Source organism: Embiotoca jacksoni, unplaced genomic scaffold (assembly GCF_022577435.1).
Source record: "Embiotoca jacksoni isolate LCO1_2020_lvr unplaced genomic scaffold, fEmbJac1.0.p SCAF_83, whole genome shotgun sequence".
NCBI classification, from domain to species: Eukaryota; Metazoa; Chordata; class Actinopteri; family Embiotocidae; genus Embiotoca; species Embiotoca jacksoni.
The window spans coordinates 851,803-870,179 of record NW_027185440.1 but is presented as its reverse complement, the minus strand read 5'-3'; the positions used below and the strand labels follow the sequence as shown (position 1 = coordinate 870,179).

At 42.3% G+C, this 18,377-nt stretch overlaps 2 protein-coding genes across 6 annotated transcripts in view; both read right to left on the bottom strand.

Moving 5' to 3' along the window:
• Positions 1 to 1,167: 1,167 nt before the first annotated feature.
• Positions 1,168 to 7,571, bottom strand: LOC138192277 (Y+L amino acid transporter 2). The gene is made up of 10 exons (XM_069139571.1): positions 7,407 to 7,571; positions 6,561 to 7,093; positions 5,462 to 5,587; positions 5,216 to 5,360; positions 4,198 to 4,321; positions 3,843 to 3,946; positions 3,645 to 3,741; positions 3,375 to 3,524; positions 2,765 to 2,948; positions 1,168 to 2,434 (listed from the first exon to the last, which is right to left on the bottom strand). The coding sequence occupies exons 2-10, from the start codon at positions 7,078 to 7,080 to the stop codon at positions 2,322 to 2,324; spliced, it is 1,563 nt and encodes a 520-aa protein (XP_068995672.1). The 5' UTR covers positions 7,081 to 7,093; positions 7,407 to 7,571; the 3' UTR covers positions 1,168 to 2,321.
• An 878-nt stretch (positions 7,572 to 8,449) lies between these two features.
• LOC138192217 (receptor-interacting serine/threonine-protein kinase 2-like) overlaps positions 8,450 to 18,377 on the bottom strand; it is an 11,614-nt gene continuing 1,686 nt past the window's right edge. For 2 of the 5 annotated variants that reach the window (XM_069139468.1, XM_069139472.1), the window contains exons 2-11: positions 18,119 to 18,272; positions 17,016 to 17,171; positions 16,354 to 16,511; positions 15,835 to 15,884; positions 15,577 to 15,738; positions 15,089 to 15,174; positions 12,153 to 12,242; positions 11,899 to 11,968; positions 11,459 to 11,677; positions 8,450 to 11,292 (exon numbers count right to left, since the gene is read on the bottom strand). In XM_069139468.1, the coding sequence (XP_068995569.1) occupies positions 10,856 to 11,292; positions 11,459 to 11,677; positions 11,899 to 11,968; positions 12,153 to 12,242; positions 15,089 to 15,174; positions 15,577 to 15,738; positions 15,835 to 15,884; positions 16,354 to 16,511; positions 17,016 to 17,171; positions 18,119 to 18,272 (1,582 nt within the window). In that variant the 3' untranslated portion in view covers positions 8,450 to 10,855. The remainder of the gene's footprint in view (positions 11,293 to 11,458; positions 11,678 to 11,898; positions 11,969 to 12,152; positions 12,243 to 15,088; positions 15,175 to 15,576; positions 15,739 to 15,834; positions 15,885 to 16,353; positions 16,512 to 17,015; positions 17,172 to 18,118; positions 18,273 to 18,377) is intronic. The other 3 variants (XM_069139469.1, XM_069139470.1, XM_069139471.1) reach the window with 3 other exon arrangements.

The following is an 18,377-nucleotide window of genomic DNA, read 5'->3' as shown; positions in this document are numbered from 1 at the left end:
TCAGAAGGTTATTCGGTTTTACTCTCTGACATTACTCGTTGACAAACTGTTGTTCTTCGTGAAAAATCAGCTCCTCCTGATGTTTCTTAACAAACAGGGAGATGCAGTGTCTGAGTTCTCCAAAGATCCCGCTGACAACAGCACAAACTACTGCAGCCTGCAGAACCTGATTGACGGTAAATGATCTCTCCGTTGAGAGTGATGAAAAGTGGAGTGTTTTTAATGTCTTCCTGTGCTGTTCCCATGAAACCACATGTCTGATTGCTTCTCTCTGTACAGGAAGCCACCTGATTGATGCTGAGGGTTACAAGCAGTTCAGCAACAAGTGGATCTGTCCTGGGTTTGATGCTGCCAACTGCACCCTGTCTTAAGAGGAGACGAGATCCTCCTGGCTCCAAATGGCACTTCAAATGAGGAATAATAAAAAGATCTTTCGGGAGATCAAATTTTAATGTTGTATTTTTCTTCATTCTGTTGTCCATGATCATATTTGTTCATAATTTGATTTTTTTTTTTAAATAATTTCTTTACAAAAGGATTAAATTGAACTAACATTATCTTTTAAATAATCTGAAAACAAGCAGCCAGGAGTTTGTTTGACATAAATGCAATGAAATCAAATCCTTTAATTCTGAATGCACAGCAACCTTCTCTTATGACATTTAAATGTTGTGTAAATGTTGGCTGGTGTGTTTTTAACAATAAAGCGATACACTAAAAACAACAAGGAACGTGGTGAAGCTTGGTCAGTGATGAACACAAACAAAGAAGAAGAACAGAATATAAACAGCATTGTAACTGCTTGACTTCCCCCATCCATCTCTCGCACCACTGCTCTATCTCATCTCATCTCCTACCAGGTCCAAGGTATGTACATCTCAAAGAACAAAAGCAGATGAACTCTTGCATCTATCTCTTTCTCTAGCTTTCTATCTGTCATATCGCCTCGCCCCATCCCGTCACATCACCTGGTCAAACCTCTCCAAGAATAAACAATGGCGACCTACAGGCTTCAAGCAGTCCACATGCAAAGTGAATGTAAGTGTGACTTTTCTGAATGCACTCTCACAGGCATAATAAAAATTAGAAACTGTACGTTTTAACGACTATGATGACACGGGCCATGCAGTACACAAAGAACACAATCTCAAGTAATAGACAAACATGTTGCGAAAAATATTTGAACTTTATTCAAAATACAAAATAATAGAGAAACAAAGTCTGCCCATAACTTACTCTGCTCAAGACAAACTCAATGTCCAAATGTATAAAAGTTTGAAAAGAAGGAAAGTTAAAATTCCTTCCTGCTTGAGATAATTGGATATGGAAAATATACACGTTTTTAAAAGGAGAAACAAATCACACATTGGTCAAAAAGTCAAAAAGTAGCACAGCAGTCCAGCGAGTTCAGTAGCACTCAAACATCTTTAAAAAGTAATAAAATAAAAATACAATTTATTTTGAAAGCATTAAGCTGATAAAGTGCTTTGATCCAGAGTTTTATCAACTAAAATGAGGGGGAATTGTTTGTATTATTCAAATGCTGTCAATCCAAAGATTGATGTAAAGGTAAGAAGAGCAGCAGGTGACTTCTGCACTCACTCGCTCTCCTTTTCCTGTCGACGGGAGTTGAAGTGATTTGACTGATGAAAGGCGAAGGCTGCAGCCTGCTAAAGGAGAGTGAGTGAGTTTCCCACCAGGTTGCAGGAAGTGTTTGGCTTCCGATAATCTGCTCTAAAATAACAGCTTGGAAACAAACACAGCATGACTCAGTGTCTGCAGACGGAAGATCGGAGCTCACCGCTCAGATCAGACAGATAATCCAGTGAGTGTCTGCGGGTTGAGTGTCGTTATAGAGTTTGATAAAAGTCTTCATACACAGGACCGCTGAACACACTCAATGTAATGCAAAGGTGTATTTCAGAAACATAATTACAAACCTACTGAAACATTAATCAGAGGGAAGCTGTTTAGGAACCAATCATAGATTATTGGTAGTTTTACGGTGGTTTACATTTGCACAATTAAACACTAACTAAAAACTATCACAATAGAAATATTTTTTCAATAGTTTTATTAAAATCCTCATAGAAGATATTCCTTTATCTCTGCAGAGACGTGTACTGCATTAACAGAAGAAAGCAACAATTAACTTCGCTGCTCCTTCCCAGTGAGTCATTTGAGATGTCAGGCCTTTTTTAAATTTTTTTTATCATGACCGTGCAGGAGTTATCCTCACAAATGTTGTGAGCCTGAGCCTCGCTGCTCTATCCACTCAGCACCTTCTTTTCCAGGACTGAGGCCTCGAGTCAGAAAGCAGACTAATGAACTACGGAGTCCGTCTGAGTCTTACTGCCGGCTTCTGTTTCTGCCTCAGTGTCGAACTCCGTCAGGCAGCAGTAGAGCAGCATCTGGCTGTATCTGGTGACGAAGGCTGGGAAAGGAAAAGAGGTCGGAGGGAAGGTGTGGGAGGGACAGAGGGAGAGGAGAGGTCAGTTACAGCTGACTGATAATCCATGATGATTAATGCTGTTATTTAAAAGTGATATAAAATCATGTGGAGCAGATATTTGGCCATCTGGGTGTAAAACTGTGTTATAAAGATACAAATCCGGTAAGGAAGTGCCCTTTTATTGTCGTGAAGGAGACATCCTTCGTGAAGGGGACGCCCTTCACGTGTTTGAACAAGGACAAACACAGAACAATATTTAACTGATAATCACATTTTACAATCTGTAAATTGACATTTGAGTTTGAACCTTACCGTTTAGTTTGTGTAGGAATTTGGGCCTCCTCTCTTCAGGCAGGTAAATGGCCATATAATAAACTGGCACCCCAGACAGTGAAATGCCAATTCCAATGAGGGAGTTGATGGTGTCTCCGTACAGAGGGACGATGACTAAGAACAGGCTGCACACACAGTAGATGAAGGGGAAGAACAAGGTCAGCTGTGGAGAGCAGAAAAGACACATGTGATTAGTATGTTTTAGTGTTTAAACACATACATTGAAAGGTTGAGTAGGCCTGTCGCCACATTTAAGCAAATGAGCTATCCTGTTGTTTGGGTATGAGGAGATGTTGGTCCTATAGAGGGCGCTGAAACACCTGTATGTCCTTTCGAGAGTCATCGGATAAAGATATTTTATCTTTTCGTTATAAAGACAACTGAAACCTTTAAATCTTGAATTGTAAACGTACAGTAAATAACATAACATAACATATCTGCTGGTGGTAAATTTACTTACTGAAGTTGTAGCAGATGTAATGTCACTTGAAACCATGAAAATATCTAAAATATACCAAAAAACTATCACATTGCATACATAAATGTAAATATATTTAGTATAAATCTGAACAATGAAAACAAAGTGCACCTTGACAGGCCGGTATCTGTCTGGCTGAGTGAAGCGCAGGTAGATGAGGCCGGCCACAGAGAGACCCACATAGAGCCAGTAACTGAAGCTGAAATAGTTGATGAGCTGAAAGACGTCCTCCACACACAGGAAGATCAGACCCATTAACCCCTGCAGGACCACAGCACAATGAAAAGTCATTTTACATCACACAGACATTTTTTTTTGTTCTTTGAAGCAGTATGGATGTGAACGTGTGCGGTAAATCTGTTGTTCATTTGTGTGTCTCACGTTGAACAGAAGTGCAGGTATGGGAGTGTAGCGCTCCAGGTGGATCAGACTGAGACTGTTGGGGAGGTGGCCCTCTCTGGCTCCCACAAAGAACAGCCTGCATGATCGAAAAAAGTGAAAGGTTAGCGGGAAAATACTTTTTGAGTTTCATCACAATATGATAACAAAGTCAGCCCCTGTTCCGTGTTCACTTATTACCGCGAGGCAGCGATGACGGAAGCGTTTAGTCCTCCGTAGCAGGACATGGCCACTGAAACAGGGATGATCCACTTGAACGGCCCGAGGACTGCATCTCCAAATGTCTGTGGGGTCATATTTTCAGTGTTTATTACAAACTCTACACTCGATGAGGATGTCGGCTCAGATATGTTTACAGAAGAACCTGTCAATGCCTCAGAACATTATATTCCCTGAGCTACTTTTGCTATAATTTTAGAGTCTTCTTTTGATCTCAGAGGGCAACAATTATTGGGTAAAGCTTTTCCAAGTAGACCAGAACCTATATTTAGCAGCAGAGTGGATCATCTCTCTCAGGTGACCGTTGGTGTCTTACCACAGCAACAGCGTCACTGGCCAGCAGAGAGGGCATGTCGAGAACCACATAGTACGCCACGTTGGTCAACAGGTAGATGATGGACACTATGGGCATGGAAATGGCGATGGCCAGTGGCAGATTCCTGCAACAACATCCACACAGAGCTTTTACGGACTCATTGAAAAGATGAAAAGGCGATAAAGGATTTCTGTGGTGGCAACAAATTCATTTTACTCATGAAATCCCAACCTCTACCGTCCCTTTTCACTGTGTTCACATATCGATTTTAGAAGTAGCAACAGGACAGAAGAATTACAATATCATCACAGCTCATGTCATTTTTCAACTTTTAGAGTTTTTGTCAAATTTGCTTTGAAACAAAAAAACCCAACAAGTTTAAGAATCATAAAACAAGATAATTGTGTTTAACTGTGCTACAACACGACTTGTAAAAGTAATCTAAGGAGACATTTGAAACCTGCATTAATGGATAATTGTTTTTTCCAATTATCTGAAATGTTGCAAAGTTGCTGTTTGCAAGGATTGCTCAGTGTCGTTCACGCGTGAACACTGTATTCCTGCAGCACTACAAATTTAACCAATCATTATAATGAATTTGTAAAGAACAAAAAGGCCATGCGAAAATATTGATTCCAGCATCAGCAGCTGGTCAAAACAGTGGAAAAATATTCGATATTGCGCATCTCTAGTTTTTTGGTAAATTGCTGACATAAAAGTTTTTATTGTAGCCGCTTTTAATAATGCTTGAACAAATGTCTGAATTAAATTGAGGACAATTAGAAATAACATTTGTCATTTAATGAGTTCGAGACTCAATGCAATTTCATGTTTCAGTACAATTTCCCGTAACTAATTTTTACCACCTGTATTTCCTCATTTAATCCGCTCAGAGGCGTGTCAGCTATTCAACTCTGACTCATCAGTACCACTGTTGGAAAATGAACTGTGAGCAGATTTCTCATACATGTACATGTCTCTGAGCCAGTGTTTCTGTTTGTATGTGTGTCTGGTTTACCTCTCTGGATTCTGAATCTCCTCTGTGACAAAGTTGAGTGTATCCCAGCCAGAGTAGGAGAAGAGAGCTGAGTAGAGGGCCAAAGCTATGGCTCCAGGGTCCGTGGAGGAGCCCTCGAAGGCATTCTCAAAGCTCTTTGTTTCTCCTACAGAAAGATAATTCAGAGATTACAGCATTTGCTGATGTTTTTTTTTTTTCTTTTTTCTCTGTTTTCTTTGACACATTCTTACTTTTATTTGCACGTACCAGTAGATATCTTCAGGATTCCTATGATGATGATGAGGAAGAGTGCCATGAGTTTGGCATACGTGAAGATGTCCTGGACCAGAGTCCCCCACTTCACATAAGCACAGTTAATGAAGATGAGCACACCTGGAAAAAAACCAGAGGATTATAATTGTACAACCAACCTAACACAGCTTCCAGTACAGCTTCTGCTTTCCTTTTTGACAATGAGAAAACCTTCTGGACAGAGCGGTAAACCACGTTGGTCAGTTTGGAAAACACACCACATGTTATGAGTTGAATTTGAAAAGCTACGTATGACTTTCTCAGGCTGCAATTTCCTTTGTGTCACGTGGGCCACATTTAGTACGTGGTTAAAGAAACAGAAACTAATTTCTCACTTTTGCTCACTATCAGTCTTCACAGCACAAAGCCAGGCTGTAAACCACAGTGGTATTTTTTTTACAGAACTGGCAGTGTAACTTCAGTTGATGCCAGTCCAGCCTGCCGTTCATGAGTTTGGTACGAATGCACAATGTGTGAATGTGACTGGGACATAATGCAACATTATCCCATGATTTTACTGATATCTGTCAAGTAGCACAATGGCACTTTTAATCTGCTGAAATTTCTGAGTTATAAAGAAAACCAAAATTAACAAATACATTGAATTTCCTGTGAAAGCTTCACAAATATGAGCACTATTGTATTTGTTGATACACAAGTTGAACACAATTATTTTGAACTGGCATGAGTGGGAAATGTTGGGTTTTCATAGGTTGATAAAGCTTTAATGTTTAGGAGCTAGGACAGCGATAAGGGGGGCTAATATACGAAGGTGAAATGACATGCATCTCATGCATCATTTCTTTTTGTGAAGCAAGTGAAATCCTGGGCAGCAATGATGGGCTCCACCACTTTCAATAAAGACACTGGATGTAAATGAAATTAAGAAGTTGTGTCAAAGATGGGAATTGATTTGATGAAAATCTTGTAATTACAACAAATAGCTTAATTATTGTTTCAATTTCAAGATATTAAAGACAATTATTTTGTCATCTGTTTTTTTAGGGTGATGCTCAACATCTCACACTCACTCAGACTCAGGAGTGTTTCTTACAGAGGCAGGCTGCGGCGATGAGGCGGACACTATCGTACGGCGGCTGGCAGGTGGGGTAGAAAGCCTTCACCAGGTAGTTGGCGAAGGTCAGTGAAATCACAGCCTGACTGGCCGGTTCGATGAGCAGGATGGATGTCCACAGACGAATGAAAGCCAAGAAGCCACCAAACGACTCCAGGATGTAGACGTAGCTGGCTCCGGACTTGGTGATGGTGGTGCCGAGCTCTGCGTAGCACAAAGCCCCGAACACAGAGAAGATCCCTCCAAGAGCCCAAATCAGCAGCGACACCCCGTAAGAGCCGCTGTACATGAGGACGCCCTTCGGTGAGACAAAAATCCCAGAGCCAATCATGTTGCCCACGATCAGGCAGATCCCGTTGCAGAGGGAAATTTCCCTCTTCATCTGCATTTTCTCTTCTTTCCCGCCATTCAGGGCCTTTAAGTTGTCCTCAGATGGAGTTCGTGAACTCGGACATATTGTCTGTGACACGACCCCAATTTTCTGCCTCAGGTCCCCCATTAATCCAGCAGCTCTGATGGGGACATGACAGGACAGTAATTAGAGAGGGTTATTCAAGTTCATTAGCACAACACACATATTTAATGTATGATTTCCATAGAGGAATATTCCTCCCTTTAAATCTAATTCCAGACTGAAGAATGAAAGTTGTTAATGTCCAATATACAAAGAAAAGTCATGTATGCACTCAAAGCTCCCAACAAAGATCACTCACCAAAGCTCTTCTCTGTTTTCTACTCCTTATTCCTCCAGGCGTGACTAAACTGCACGAGTAAAGTATAACATACAAGACGAGCGTGTAAAATAAGGACAAAAAGTGATCTTACCTTGTTTCCCCCCCCCAGTAGAATCAATAAGTTTGTTTGTCCCACTGAACATGTAGAGTCTCTCGGGTCAGCTCCTCTCGCCTCAACCAGCAGTCACAGCAGCGAGATCACGTCTGAGAGGTAGCAACAGTCGGTCAGTGTTGCAATCCCTGCAGGCCAGCAGCACCGCAGCGAGCCGCACTCTCGTGTTCCTCTCTGTGCTATTTTCAGAGACGAGCAGACCCCATTTCTGTCCCCCCCCGCCGTACCTCCCAGGGCAGCCATCAACAGCTCCGATTGAGGGAATCGAGCTGCTTCTGAGTCCATATTCAGGATTCAGTTGATAAGATTCTTTGATATAAAACATGCTGGTGTGTGTGCTGTCATTAAACACACAGACGTCGACCCAGCGGCTGTCACCACCCATCAGACATTCAGACAGGTCGTCACGCACACGAGACAATGGGTCATCGGGAACAGACACGTAAAAGCCCGCCCCCCCCAACCCCCTCGGCAAGACGCCCATGTTAGTTTTTTGGTTGATTTAAATCTCCATCCATCCATTATCTATACCCGCTGTATCTGTAACCTACGGGCAATTTTTGAGAATCAATAATGAACCTGACACGCATGTATTTGGACAGTGGGAGGAAGCTGGATATTTTTTTTGTATAGAAAAACAAGAGTGAATACTTTTGCTCACAGATCAATAACAAATACAGTAAAAAAAAACTAAAAAACTAAAACACATTTCAGCTCAAAACTATCACCGTAACGCAGATGATAACTTTGATCTGAAACATGATAATATTTTTAGTTGAAGTTTGTTGACCTGCGAGTGCTAGTGTTTTATCTGTTTTGATCCTTGACACAACTGTGCACTTGTCATCGATCCAGATTTGGAGCTGTACGCAGTATTTTATACTCTATCGACCCTCCTGGTTCTTGGTACACAAATCAACAACTCCATATAAGTGAGAACATGTTTTGAGCTAACTGTGGGAACAGTGAATTCTATCCCTGAATTATTGTTACATGAAAAGAAAACAAGGAGAAAGCAGAAGTGAAAACGGAGTATTATTTTAATGAAGAGTTTGATACAATACTTGAAAAATCCTGGTTGTTGCTGATACCGGAGGTACACGTGAACTCAACTTTCTTTGACACGTTATCATCATTTGATCAACTAACACTGATACTGACGTGGGCATGAAATTAGGCCGATATGTTGCAGAAGGCTTTCCTACAAATATCAAACCAACGCTTCACAAAAACAATGCATGAGTATTTAACAAAGAGATCCCAGATGAGAAGATAAAAGAAGACGACACGATCGTCGACAGTACAAAATATGTTTCAACATGTAGGCTATCAAATTTGTGGTATTTTACTCGAATCTGTTTGATATGCGTGCAAAAGGCTTTTGCACATTATGGAGCCGAGAACGAAAGTAAAATGTGAGGCACAGCTATCAAAGACAAGGCAATAAAAGTAACAACACGTGGAAGCATATCCACCTCGCTCAGCCTTTCTGTCGTCATGGTTTCGTTTTCTGTATCAGGGTTTTACTGAGAATGAGCCGCTGTGTTTTTCATTGATCCGCAGTTCACTTTGGTGCCTGTACATCAACACCATGACGGGATGACGAGCATGTTATTTACAGAAAGGGGAACAAGTTCTGTAATGAACGTAAAGATGGCACAGCTACTGCGCTTTAAGCACTTATTTGAGGAAGTGAAGGCAGTGATGAATACAGTAAGGCCCTTAATAGAAACACGCGTACACGTATCAAACACACTGGGGGCTGAAGCGGCTAATCGGCCAATCAATAATGCTGTCGATTGACAAACATTTATGCAAGTAATACAAAGCTTTGGATTTTGAACTGCCGTTCAAACAAATACAAAAATTAAAAGATGCCACACCGAGCTGCTTTTACCATTTTCTGTCACCTAATTGATCGATGATAACAACTAGTTGCAGCCTTACTACACAAACAAACACAAATACGCACAAAGAAATAGAAATTATTTGTTGTTTAACTGCAATGTATGTTGACATAAAGAATATACTGTAATGTATGAGTGAAGGAACAACGAACCAAAAACAGGTCGTACTCTTATTTACACACATAATCCGGTGCTACTGTCTCACATGAATGTCTATTTAACTACGCCATGCTGAATGTTACCATCACTGACTGACAGAGAAAATGATTTTATAAACATGTTGCTGCAGTTTTGTGCAGCACAGCTACAGTAGAAAAGGTCGTACGATTCAAGAGTAAAAAAAAAACAAAACTGAGCCGAGCGACTGCCGAGACTTCCTGTGTAGTGCAAGAAAACTAAAGATTATCTCCAAGCAAAGAAGCAGGTTTGACTTCCTCCGTGTTCCCGTTGTTTACTGCTTCAGCTCGGCGGGAACAAAAGTGTAAAAAAATATTTTTGCAATCTCAGCACAGAGTCTGTGGAAGAACAATAACTGTGGAAGTATTCAGATAAGTTTGAAGCTTGTTAAATGGACATTATGAAGAATTACTGAGCACATCTAATGGAATCAGAGGGCAGATCACTTTGGTCCACTTTTAATCTAGACGCACGCACAAAATGCAGACACACGCACGCACGCACGCACACATCCCTCTCATTCTGGGTGTTACGTTACAATATCAACTTCCAATCCATGACCGAGCAACTCTCTTCAGGTCAGTGATTAAAAAGAGAAGGAGGGCGACAGAAACTTTCCAGGCAGCCACATGACCTCAGTCTAAACAAAATCCCCACTCCGTCTAACACTTCAGCCGAGTGAAGGCCCAAGAACATGTATTTAAAGTAACACTCGACTCGGCATCTTCGTGCCGAGTTAATGTACGTTATGTGCCTCGGTACAAAGATAGAGACACTCTGCGTTGCTGTGAAGACCGCCGACTCGCTCACTTCACCCAGCAGGCGGTAAACATGATCAGATAAAACTGAAGCCGTGAATACGTGATGAGAGAAGAACGCTCTGATCGGAAGAAACCTTTTGTTACTGCAGGTTTTCCAGCACGTCAACAGTCCACCTGTCACTCAGGTCAAATGTGTGTGTAATGCGCGCGCACGCACACGCACACGCGCACGCACACACACACACACACACACACACACACACACACACACACAGGCCAAATAAAGGGAACACTGAATGAAAACCTGCTGCACGTCCACTCAGACTGAAGGGACTATAAATAAATCTCCACATTAAATCCATAACATTTTAAATAAAATGGGTTGATCTCTTCTGATTCTGATGCTATGAAATAAAAACTCTTTCATCTCCAGCTGATGTGTGGATATTACCTTTGTGTTGTGCCTGTAACTCTCCGCTCAACCAGCTGTTCTTCGACAGAAGCCGTGGAAACAGTAATAGTTCACTGTAGTGCAAAGTTGGCACAGTCTAGGTCGTTTCCTTTTCTTGACTTGTGGCTGCCGCTACATGTCCCGGTGTGCATTGTAGGACGTGGACAGCGGCGGTGCGCTGGGGATGACGGCTGTGGTCGGGGAGATGACTTCATTCGGGTACGGCTGCAGGCCCATCTGCTTGTTGTCGTACAACTTGCGCACGACAATGCGGCAGAAGTCTGCGTTGTGACATTTGTCCAGGAGGTGGCGGACCTTGGCGGTGCGCGTGAGCTGGTTGGCCACCAGCTCGTAATCCTCCCGCATCAGCAGGAAGCGCGACAGCAGGGCGTCCAAGCTCTGGTTCAGACAGGCCTCGGTCATCTGGCACACGATCTCCTCGCGCCGCGTCGCGATCCAGTCGGCGACGGGGTCTTGTGAAGGGGGAGAGTGTTGCGGTGAAAGAGGAAAGTAATCGGCTGCCAGACGAGGAAGAGGAATGAACTCTATTTCAGGGGTGAAAGTAATGGCTGCATCAAATAAAAACATTTAATTGAACCCACTCGGCTAAATCAAGTCAATTTATTTATACAGCCCAAATTTACAGATCACAAATCTGCTTCAAAGGGCTGTACATATTGTACAACACACGCACACGCACACACACACACACACACACACACACACTGCTCGTACCTTGTTGGTGAGGCCGTGGCTTGAGTGTGAGGTTATCGGGCTGCGCCTCGTACTCAGGAGGAGGGTACGAGGGGAGGAGCTGGCAGGATTTGACCGGTATGTTCAAATCGTTCATTTCTCTGTTAGTCTGGTGGTTGTTCAGATTGTTGGCTGGATTGGGGTCCTTCAACGACTCGGGGGCCTCCAGAGTTTGAGCTACGAATGATGATGGAGGGCTCTCTACATCAGACAGAGTAGAAGAAGAAGTGAGCTGCATCCAGGTGTTGAAATAAAGCTTCTATTGTACACAGACAAATATAAAATGTTACATCTGGTCTTGTCCGTGTTCTTACAGTCTACTCAAAGCGCTTCTTTAAATGCTGTATATCAGGGAGGATATTCACAAAGTAAAGGCTGATGGTGTGAAACGATGCAAAGACAGACGAATCTGGTGTGATTACGTTTGGAGGTTGGAGCGTTGATGTCCGTGTCCTGGGAGGAACAGGACCCTGAGCCTGAGGTGGAGCTCTCCTGCAACCGAACAAACAGTGATGTTCAATTTACATTCCCACACAAACATAAAAATAAGACAGAAATAGCTTAAAAGTAGAGGCGCATCCCCCTCTAGGGAGGTAAATTACTCAGGGTCAGCATCATTATGATGACTTTATTTTTAATATTTCCACAGACACTTTATGGATGAGAGGACACTGACCGGCCACAGGTTGGGTCTGTCCTTCAACATGTTCAGAGATCCCTGCTCGCTCCTCTTCTCACACGTTGGCTGAGCTGATCTCCGCATCAACTGTGGAGGAGCAAGAACGATAGGAAACAACGTGTTCAGTTGTAAATGGGTTAAAACTTTTTTTTTTTTATTAATTAGATTACCAACGCTGAGATACGAGGAAACCCTGAACCTGTCCTCACATCAAACAGGGAACATTCGATTTACAGCAGCAGAAATAGTGAATGAATAATGAAACTGAAATGATGTCAAACAGCTCATGGAGCAGAAATCTGACCACACAGTTAAATATTCACCACACTATCGGTTCCTACATTTTACCTGCATGATGTTTTGCTTCCTTTAAGAGTCGCTCATATTGAAGGGTCCACTTGTATATCTGAGTTTATAACATGGACTCCAAAAAGATAACATGGTGTGTCTCAGTCCTCATCGGTTAACAGTACCAGTGAGGAGAATTTATAAATCCCTTATGCACTTGACTGATGTTCATACAATACTGACTAAAATTGGTTGTATAAATCATAGTACAACGGTAAAACACTCGTGACTTTTAGTACACTTGGGGATACTATAATGAAAGTTCAACTGAAAATGGGAAGTAAATGTGAAACAGGAAATAGGACGGGATTTTTTTTTTTTTGTCATCCTCTCTGAATCATGGTACAATTCAAATTGTCCCAAATTACACACAGTTTAACATTTAGCTCTCATTGGCTGTGGAAAGACATGATTCAGCATTAGTTTGTAACCATGTGTTTGTGAACGAGGGAATTTCTGTATCCTTCTGACTGAAAAAAAAAATCAACTCATCAAATGTTACTCATCAGCAGTGTGTCTGTCTTCATTTAGGGAGCAAATACACTGAACTTATGCTGCAAGACGCCAATATGAATCTGTGAAAACAATCAGAGCAGTTTTCACTCCTACACTAACAAAGAGAACTATTATTATAACTTCACTGCTTAGACTGCTAAAAGACCACCTTTTGAGTTTAAAGCATGTTTTTTCATCACATGACCATTAACGTCTTTGTGATAACTCCCTGTCCAGCATCGTTGTCAGCCATGTTTGGAGCGTCAGTGTTCCACTGCATTTAATGAGCCTTCAGCTTCTGTGGCCGGCGGTGTTGGTTAGGTTTCGGCATGAGGAGCGAGATGGTCCGGGAAACTGATGGGTCACCAAATACGGTGGAACATCGGCGCTGCATGTCCGGCTAATAACGCCGCTGGGCACGAGAACGGTCGCTCTAATAACAGCCTTCCTCCTACACATGTACGCAGTCGTAGTAGGTTGGTAGGTAGGTAGGTAGGTAGGTAGGTAGATAGATAGATAGATAGATAGATAGATAGATAGATAGATAGATAGATAGATAGATAGATAGATAGATAGATAGATACTTTATTAATCCCTCAGAGGGGAATTTTTTTTTAGCATTGTAGCATTAAAAAGAAGAAGAATTTAACTCCATAACAGCTGCTGGCATAGAACAAGGTCAGCAATGCCGGTGGTTCATTATCCATGTTGAATTAACTTCTGGTAGTCAAGGCTGATGTAGTTTGTTTCTTTTGGAAAAGGGTCCTTTGATTGAGGCATGGCAAATCAGGGAGGGACGTGTCGTTATTAATAAAAGCCAGTCAGGAAGTAAACGTAGGTGTCTCAGTTATCCTGTTCAAACGTTTTTCCCCATCCAGACTGAAATGTAACCCCGGAGTTTTCGGGGTTCAAAAATGCCCGAGTAGTGTGGACACTGAGCCTAAACGTGGCAAAAGCTATGTTTCAAAACGTGCAAACTTATATCCACCTGCAAAAAAATGTCCAAGCTGATCTACTAACGAAGTGCAGTGAGGATTGCGTCTTTCAAATGTGCAATTTAACACGCGTTGTTATGACTGCTCTTATTGTGGCGAGAATGAGTCGCAGGGAAACCAAAGAATACGTAGAGAACGTGGTTTTACAGCCGTGGAAAAATTTATTACATTTTTTGAGTTATTGAATGAACTGAATGATGATTTAAAAGCAACAACAAGGAGAAGCCACACAATACCAGCAATTAAAAAACTTCTAACGACTCAGCATTTTCCTGCCTCTGGGTCATTCCAGCGTATCTCTGCTTGGATATCCCGCCCAGTCCTGTTATTCAGGTGAGCTGTCACAGGTCCTGAATGTGTCCCGCACAATTCACAGGTGGCCTCATCAGGTTCCCGAGCAGTCGCGAGGCTCTGAATTAAACGAATCCACCTGCTCATCACAGAAAGATCTGGACCTGCTGCTCGGTGTTTGTTAGAGGATCTCATCCACCGTCCCTCCTCTTTTATTCACCGAAGTTTTAATATAAGCCGTTTTTGTTTTTTCACCTAATATTTTGCCTCTTCTATCTTCTCATAATTTCATCTGTTGATCTTTTTGTTTTTCCCACCGCATTGACTTCCTCGCTGATAATCTCCTATATAGCATTTTGTTCTTGTTATATTAATATTTATTCATTTCAATGGGATCAGATTTACTTTTGCTTCTGCAGTCGTTCTGTTAGAACGGCTGGAATCACTTTAACACACACAAACACCTCATTTAAACACAGCGATTTGCAACTGATATCAAAGACGCAATTACTTTTAGTAAATACAAAAAAATAAATGTGCAAACTTTTGGAATAAACACGCAATTTAGTACCCTTTGTTTGATATCTTAGTAAATCAGGCCCTAAATGTTTTACTGTCACCACTTCTATATTCATCAGCTGAGTTAACGAAGGCCTCGACCACCATCCTCAGTTTGAGTCCAGTCAGGGACCTTCGTTGCAGCTCTTTCCCCGACTCGCTGCCTCGTTTCCGGTTACTTTCCATTGAAGGCTTAAAATGGCCCCAAACACACAAAAAATAAATATGACAAGACTCCTGACTGACCTTTGACCTCTTGATCTCCAGCACAGCCTCCAGGAAGTCAATTTCGTCAAAGTTCCTCACCATGGGCTCCAGCTCGATTAAACACGCTGAAATAACAGCAAACACACCACACTGCTGAATCTAGTCAACAATGCAGTCACCTGATGTCACGCTTTGTCTTGTCATTTGGTTTGAATGCCAGAAACTTTGATGATTATATCAAACTTCATGGGGTTTGCATTTAGTCATCTGCTGTATATCTTGTATTTTGGTGTTCTGCTTCATGAAACATTGTGTTTCAGTGAAGCTCCTACTTAGTCAAGTAGGCTCGGTCAAGAGAAAATTCAGCATGATTTTCCTGTTACTCAACACATCAAAATCTCAGCCATCCCAAACGGTGAAGAAGGTCTGACCAGTGCTACCGAGGACGACGTCTTTGGAGTGGCTGGAATTTATAATATTTAACCAGAAAACAACTTGCTGCGGTTGAAGTGGTAGAGTGAGCTTACTGAGGAAGGATGGTCGTTCGTCGGGGTTGGCGGTCCAGCCCCTGGTCATTAAGGTGATGAGAGTTTCTCTGCTCGGGATGTCAGCGGACAGACAGTCCAGGCTGGTGTCGGGCCGCATCCCGCGCAGCACACTGAACATGATCTGCATGGGGTTGGTCACCTCTGGACACACAAACGCGCACATTTAAAATGAACACAATGAGGGAGTGACACATAATAATGAAAATCAAGAGAGTGACATCATAAAACAGGAGTTACCTTCAAACGGTATCTGCCTGGACAGCACCTCCCACATAATGATGGCATAGCTGTGATGTCAATATTAAAGAGAGAAAGAGGAAAAGAAGAGTTACATCATTGTTTCCGACTGGTATTCCCCCTCAGAGCTGAGGGACTTTACGAAAAGCTAACCAGAGAGGCTGCTGCGAGGAAGAGCGATGATCTGTTGCCGCAGTATGGTATGCTAACAATCCTGGCCGACGCTGGCACGTTGTCTCACCTTGACAGGCAGGAAAAACTCATTTCAATTAAATACTGATCATTCCCAACAACCACTGCAAAAGCTGATCTATCAGAGTTTAAAAACGGTGTAATAACGTAACTAAGACTTCACTCATTCACAAATTTGACCTAAAACTGACCACTAGCAGTTTGAGCTTCATGGACATAAAACATATTTAGATTAAAACGCATGTTGCCGATATAAAAATCAAACTCGGCTTGAGGAAGAATATCGACCTTTTTCTAATCACTAGTCGCAGGGATTTGGTGCCTCACCTGTACATGTCATGCTTCACATCAGCCCGACGGCTCTTGGATGGTTCGTACTCCTCAGGGGGCATGTAGATCACTGTGCCCCCCATCTCTGAGGGCTTGGACCCTGAGCCTTTACTGACAGACAGCTGCCGCCATTTTGAAAGTCCAAAGTCTGCAATCTGGAGAGGAAGAGCAGAGAGTGAGCGAGAGAAGAGGAGCTGGGACACATTTTTACTCTTCTATTATTCCTATAGCAACATTTCTATTTGTCAGTTTCAGCCAAACAGTGGAGCTTCAACACCAATGAGGTGGGAAAACAGGAGAATTGTTCAGTTAACTGATACTGGCAGCTACTATGAGGCAGCTTTTTATTCTTTTTGATAAATTATGATCTTCAATTATTTATAATCAGAGTGTTTATCTCAACTGAAACTATGACGCACATCATAAAATTGAGAAATTGTCTGCACACCCACAACAGATACAGTACATGTGGCTACACATGTGACATCTTACTGTAAGTATCACCCACTGCCCGCCAGCCCGCCCGCCCGCCCGCCCACACGTACACACACGTACACACACGTACACACACGTACACACACGTACATACACGTACACACACGTACAGTTTCAGCTCTGAGAAAATGTTTACGACTTCCTGATACATCTGTGACACATACCTTGACGTGAAATTCTCCATCCAACAGTATGTTCTGAGTCTTTAGGTCGTGATGGAGGAGAGGAGGGTTCATGTTGTGGAGGAAGTTAACACCCAGTGCGATCTCATACAGAATCCTCAGAAGTAGAGACCAGGCCAGAACAGGGTATATGTCCTTCTGTAGGCAGAGACCACAAACAGGGAAGACAAATGTGAATACAAGTACCAATAAAGAGGGAATATGGGTTCAGATTCATATCATATGATACAACATGCTCACGAGCAAATTACATAGTTTCCCCACGCACACACGTTATTTGCCATTCTCACAATATGTGCAAGTGACCAATCAGAAGAGGTCCAGTGCATCCTTTAGTTTCTGTCCCAAAAATCAGGTTGATTCACATGAGCAGGACTCAACTGTGAGGTCAGCGTTAACCTGTGAGAGTGTGTATGGCCTCGCAGGTTATGTATGAATTATGAATAATGGCTCTCTGTACTTGCTGAGCAGAATCTCTTGTATGTGGTGGCTATTTTTCACGTTATGAGCCATTCTTTGCCTCTCCCAGTTTTGTTTCTCGTTCTCAGCCACTGTACGACTCTCAGTTGTTGAATTTTTGTGTGAGGGAATATATCGTGTGAAGAACAGTTACCATCTGTGCATGTGAAATAATTTTTTTCCGTGAGCACATTTTATCGCAGTCGTCACAGGGGAAAGATTGTGTTATACTGAAGTGAAACTACAAAGCAATGCAAGTGCTAAAAGTAAAAGGGAGGAAAGTTCCCAACAGCAGCAGGAGAAGGAATTTCCCCAGACTGCTTTCCTCATTGTGCAGCTCAAAATTTAATCAGAGACTGTCATTGCCTCATGGTTTCACTTTTGGTTTTGTTGTGTCACCGGTAGGAATGCCACGACATACATGACCATGATGGGTGATGCACAAAAGAGACGGATAGAGATACAGATCCAGCAGAGACTCTCTTACTTCAACCAGTTTGGCAACAAAATTCCACAAACAGGAAGTGTAAATTCTTTAAGATTATGACATCAGGGCTTGATCAGTTTCTGTTTCTGAATGAACCATTATCTGTCATAGCCAGTTCCTTGTTGACATGTAGCTGTACCTCGTGGAGCAGCAGGTCCAGAGAGCCATTGCTCATGAACTCCGTGACTATGCAGAAGAACTCGGGCTCGTTGCAGATGCCAAAAATCTGGATGATGTAGTTGAACCTTGCTTTGTGAAGCACCTCGGCCTCCTTCAGCAGGCAGTTTCTCTCTCTGAAACACAGAGAGTGAAAGAAAGAAAAAGACTGAAACAGTTTAAATACTTAAATAAACACGTTAGTTTTCACTTACAGCTTGCTCAGAATCATGAATCAGAAG

Bases quoted from the DNA above. Each gene is read 5' to 3' on its own strand.
- LOC138192277 (XM_069139571.1), bottom strand. From the start codon at position 7,080: ATGGGGGACCTGAGGCAGAAAATTGGGGTCGTGTCACAGACAATATGT. The intron at 4,322-5,215 runs GTAAACCAGACA...ATGTTGTTGCAG, and splicing joins GAGATTCAGAATCCAGAGAG to GAATCTGCCACTGGCCATCG. The intron at 3,525-3,644 runs GTGAGACACACA...GTGGTCCTGCAG, and splicing joins TACCTGCACTTCTGTTCAAC to GGGTTAATGGGTCTGATCTT.